The 5,714-nt window shown below is 29.8% G+C and overlaps 1 protein-coding gene across 1 annotated transcript; it reads left to right on the top strand.

The window, feature by feature from the left end:
• The first annotated feature begins 1,307 nt into the window (after positions 1-1,307).
• Positions 1,308-3,901, top strand: LOC108755753 (acetyl-CoA acetyltransferase, mitochondrial). The gene is made up of 8 exons (XM_018498975.1): positions 1,308-1,500; positions 1,900-2,046; positions 2,132-2,246; positions 2,520-2,713; positions 2,834-3,124; positions 3,211-3,399; positions 3,475-3,632; positions 3,708-3,901. The coding sequence occupies exons 1-8, from the start codon at positions 1,474-1,476 to the stop codon at positions 3,826-3,828; spliced, it is 1,242 nt and encodes a 413-aa protein (XP_018354477.1). The 5' UTR covers positions 1,308-1,473; the 3' UTR covers positions 3,829-3,901.
• The last annotated feature ends 1,813 nt before the right edge of the window (positions 3,902-5,714 follow it).

Genomic DNA, 5,714 nt, shown 5'->3' with positions numbered 1-5,714 from the left:
ATATCACATTTATTTTATAACATTGTCAATAAAATGGTAGTGTCGATTCAATACTGTAAAAAATAATAATTAATAAAGTGCGTATTTCTTATTTCCTACGAATAAAGAGCCTGCATTAGCAACACTTGTTAGCATAGACATCCACCTCATCCATTTTCGATACTACGACAGTATCTCCAAGTAGATGTGGTACACTTGCCAACTAAAAGGTTGCAATAGTATTTTTTCTATGGTTTCGGAATGCAGCCTACTCACCGAGCGATTGGTCTTTATCTACGGATCCATAAGTAAGAACCAATCGCTTAGTGAGTAGACGCTCACCGACGAGATACTATTAAAGACCGACATCCTTATGGAAGTTCGCGTCCTTGTGAATATTGAAGTAATCAAGAGTTAAAAACTGATTGTACTAATTTTATGATTTATTAGTTTAGTAAACGTATTTATGCATTTAGAACTCAATAATACTGGATTTTTTTTTAAATTGTAATTTCAGTGCTATCATCAAAGTTTGATCAACAGAGATGATAATTGCAGACAAAAAATTGTAATTTTTCTGCAATATATAGAATATTATAGCTTTACAAGTATGCATATTTATTTATGGAACATTTATATCTTAAAAAATTATGAATTTAATAATGTATGAACCAAATATTTATGTTAACAGAGAGAAACCTGATGTTAGTAATAGCAAATTTATCAATTGTCGATAATATCAGCATTCTTCAATTACCTCCCTTAGGGCCCTTTTTATACCGGAAATTTGCCCAGGGTTAACGATCTTTAATAGTATCTCAATCAATAGGCCCGGAAATAATTGAAGAACGATAACATTACCGACAATTAATAAAAATTTATTTATTAACATAAATATTTTGATAATACATTATTAAATTTGTGATTTTTTTATTATATATATATACTGTATAAATAAGTATGTATACTTTTAATGCTATAATATCTTATATATTGCCGAAAAATTACATTTTTTTCTCTCCAGTTATCATCTTCGATATTGATAATAAAACTCGGATGATAACATTAAAATCATAATTTTAAATAAAAATCGAGTATTATTAAGTTTTAAACATATGTACATGTCTACGAAATAAATCGTGAAATTAGTATCGTATTATTAGTTTCTTATTTTTTATCACTTAAATTTTAATAGGCACACGATTTTTATAAATGTTGACCATCTTTAATAGTATCTTGTCGGTAACTTAACCAAACATCTGTTTTGTATAGCTGCACTTTCTGAGAGAGAGAGAGAGCAGAGAACTGTTACACACAGTGCAGTAAGATACAAACGTATATTTATTTCACTTCAACTTATTGCCGATTCAAAGTGCAGCAATAAAAAAACAGACCAAGAAACACCATTTTGCGTTGTTTTATATTGATAGTAACCTCTAAGATAGCGACTGCACACATTAAGATATTTCTATTTTAATAAATCTATTATTTATTATGGCGACTATAACGAGATTAGCTAAAGTAAGTAACGACCCACAAGCAGAAAGGCATGTCAAAATGGCATTAAAATGAATCGAAAATGATTGAAAAATGATTTTTAATGATTACTTTGGAGTTATTTTGACATTTTGATATCATAATGACTTGTTGTTTCTGCTTGAGGATTAATTAAAATTTCTTTTTGATTGATATACATTTTGATTTTTTTTTAAATTGTAATTATAAAGCATATTGTGTTACTTTTATACATGTAATCTATTTTGCATTATAATTATATATCAAATAAAATAATTTGTTACTTATTAATCAAGTATGACTTGTATAATTTTAATACATGTTTTTCATAGTTTTAAAAAGATATAATTTTTTTAAGCTTAATTAAAGGTACACAGGAAATTTTCTTTAAATGATTTTTTTCAGATGAATTTTATGAGCAAGCGATTGTACAGTTCAAAGGTCAAATTAAATGATGTTGTGATAGTTAGTGCTGTGCGTACCCCAATGGGTTCATTTCTTGGCTCTCTGTCCAGCATGTCAGCTACTAAGCTTGGTGCGATAGCTATACAAGTAAGGATTTTATGTAGAAACATATAATTAATATTTATATTTAATCACATAACAATGTAAGTGATTAGTAATTAAATTTTTTCAGGCAGCTATTGAAAGAGCTGGTATTGCCAAAGAACAAGTTAAAGAGATATATATGGGCAATGTTTGTCAAGCTTTTTTGGGTCAAGCACCAACAAGACAGGCTGCATTATTTGCAGGTTTTGAAAATATATTCAATTTTTTTTACAGTTAATAGCCATATTTTACAAATTTTTGCAATAATAACAAAATTTGTTGACAAATCTGCATAGAAAAATGTCAAAATTTATTATGGCTACTTTCAATTTAGAAGACAATTGACACATGTTGTTTTAGACATCTAGTTAGTCATTGAATGCCGAGAAGAATAGAATAACGTTTGCGTTGACTGCATCTCCTAAAAGAAAAGTATTTTATAAAATATTAATGAAATTTTATATATTTGTTATTAGGTCTTCCAACATCAACAATATGTACAACAGTAAACAAAGTTTGTGCAAGTGGCATGAAAAGTGTCATGCTGGCTTCTCAGTCCCTACAATGTGGTCATCAAGAGATCGTTTTAGCCGGTGGTATGGAATCTATGTCTAATGTGCCATATTATTTATCACGTGGTGAGACGTCATATGGTGGAGTAAAACTTGAGGTTGATTAATCCCTGTATTTATTTTTCCTATTAGTTTCTATATATGTGTCATGTGTTACAAAACAAAAATGTCTATACATTTACATTTATACAAGTGATTAACTTAAAAAAATTTAACAGGATGGAATTGTGTTCGATGGATTGACTGATGTTTACAATAAATGTCACATGGGTAACTGTGCTGAAAACACGGCTAAAAAACTTAATATTACTCGTCAGCAACAAGATGAATATGCTATCAGCAGTTACAAACGCAGTGCAGCAGCTTATGATAATAATGTATTTAAGGATGAACTTGTATCTGTTAACGTGCCTCAAAAAAAGGGCAAACCGGATGTAAGTTTTACTGCAGATGAAGAATATAAAAGAGTCAACTTCGAGAAGTTTAGCAAATTGAACACAGTTTTTCAGGTAAAGTTGTACTCTACTAATTTGTATTTAAAGTTTTTGTTTAATATGTACTTTCTCTACATATGTATTCTTATTTGTATGTGCAGAAAGAGAATGGTACAGTGACAGCTGGAAACGCGTCCACTTTAAATGATGGTGCTGCTGCTTTAATCTTGATGACCAGTGATGTCGCTCAAAAACTGAATCTTAAGCCTTTGGCTAGGATTGTCGCTTTTCAGGATGCGGCAACGGATCCTATAGATTTTCCAATTGCACCGGCTTTTGCAGTGCCATCGGTGAGTTCTTTATTGGTACATAATTAGTTTTCTAGAGTAGGAAAATAACTAAAATTTTTATTTTTATGTCTTCAGCTGCTTCAAAATGCTGGGGTTAATAAGAATGATATAGCTCTGTGGGAAATCAATGAAGCATTTAGCGCGGTGGTTGTAGCAAATCAGAAATTACTCGATATTGATCCTGCCAAGGTAAATGTTCACGGTGGTGCTGTTTCACTTGGGCATCCCATAGGGTGAGTTATTTGAATACATTTTATTTATTTTCGTACACCTTAATGCATGTTATAAAATTAATATAAACCTTATAGCATGTCAGGAGCACGTATCATAGTACACTTGGCGCATGCACTTAAAGCTGGAGAAAAAGGCGTCGCATCAATTTGCAATGGGGGCGGCGGAGCGTCATCAATCCTGATTGAAAAATTGTAAGTTCAAAGATTATATGGATGACATTTCCATTTACACAAACTGGGCAATCTATTTTTAATATCGCGATAATATGAATTGTACATAAAACGGTTATTTTTATATTAAACTGTATGTTGTTAAAGTATTGTATCGTATAACTATTAAGTAGTTGTTAAAATATTGTAAATGAAAAGCTTCAGCTTTTCTTATTTGTATGAGATTATTGAAATTATTTTATAGAGAATTTTACACTTTTCTATAATATATGTACGTATAGAATGGCTTTTAAATACATGAAAAGTATTTAAAAAACATTTTTTACAATATATTTTTTTATTATACATTTTATTGTACTGCTCAAAACACATGTCTCGTTGCATTATATATTTTGTTGTATGAATATATAGAAATAAACTGTTTTACATCAATAACTTGATTCATTTTCTTGATTTATGTTGAATTGTAATGTGCAAAGGAGATCTCTCAAAAGTGGAAGCATGTTATATGATTTTTAGGTCTCATCCGATATCTTCTCCACCCAAATTAACATTATACACAAAGAGCCCGTGTCTGCTTTGCGACGTTTTAAAAAATGAACTGCGTTTACGTTTCGCCGATCGTTATCAATTGGAAGAAGTTGATATAGCTGCACAAGGAAACGAACAGTATTTCCAGTTGTATAAGTATGATATACCAGTCCTCTTTTTAGAAGGTCAGTATCTGTGCAAACATCGGTTAGACGCCGACTTGTTAGAAAGGAGACTTGATGAATTGGTTTCAAGGAAAGATAAATGTACACATTAATAAGATGTTAAAACTTGTACTATTGTTCAAATCAATTTTATTATATACGTCATATAATAAAATTTTATTTTGTATATATAATAAGATATACATATACGTAATAAATATATGTAAAATATGTAGAAAAAAAATTACATGTTTTAGTTTACACAGTGGATTGTATCATTTTGATAAAATTCGGAAAACTTTAAAAAATATTTTTATAATTTTTATATTTTGTACAATGATAATATCATTCAATAAAAAAATATACACAAACGAAGATAATCGTTTCTCATGCTTTTTTTTAGCACTGATGAATATAATTCTATTTACCAAATAATTCTATCAAGTTAATATTTTAGTGTATTTTGACATATTAGTAAATCACGTATCATATGTTTATTTTTATGATTAATATAAGATCTGTTGTATCAAAGTTACAGTTTACATAGGCTATTAAGAATCTATCAAATATTTTTTAACTATAATTGACAAAACAAATTCCTCAAATTTTTCAATGTTATGTAATTAAAGTAATTTTTATTTTGTAATATATAATATGTAATATATGATAGGTCCTTATTTAATTAAATAAAGGATTACAAATCTGTTTCTTTATCTTTTCTGAACAAATAATTTGTTTTTATTGAAAATCTTCTATGTTTCTTTTCTAAGATATCTGCTTTATTAATCTCATTTATATTTAATCCCGCGTGTAGGTTGTAAGTTTATGACTATGGTTGCACCTTAGTTGTAATAGGGTCCTGTGATTGTCCGCAAACGGCATGGCTGGACCCGAGGCTCGACCAATCTCGAGCTTCCATATCCACCTTCGCATCCGTTCTCTTTATTTCTCTCTCTCTCTCTCTCTCTCTCTCTCTCTCTCTCTCTCTCTCTCTCCACTCTTTCTCTTCGTAATGTTTCGTCTTCTCTCTCTATCTTGCTTTTATAACAAGCGAACCAAAAGGTAATGCGATGCGATGGTTTCCACAATTCTGTTGTCGACTGCTATTCAAAAATTAAATTATCGGATTATAGTTACTCAACAAGTTAAAATCTCGATAATCATTTCCTCTGTATCGAATCGAGCGATGTTCCAAATTATTTAAATACGGAATCGA

The sequence above is a fragment of the Trachymyrmex septentrionalis genome, unplaced genomic scaffold (assembly GCF_001594115.1).
Source record: "Trachymyrmex septentrionalis isolate Tsep2-gDNA-1 unplaced genomic scaffold, Tsep1.0 scaffold9, whole genome shotgun sequence".
NCBI lineage: Eukaryota > Metazoa > Arthropoda > Insecta > Hymenoptera > Formicidae > Trachymyrmex > Trachymyrmex septentrionalis.
Note: the sequence above shows the minus strand (reverse complement) of the source record. Positions and strands in the feature narration are given on the sequence as shown.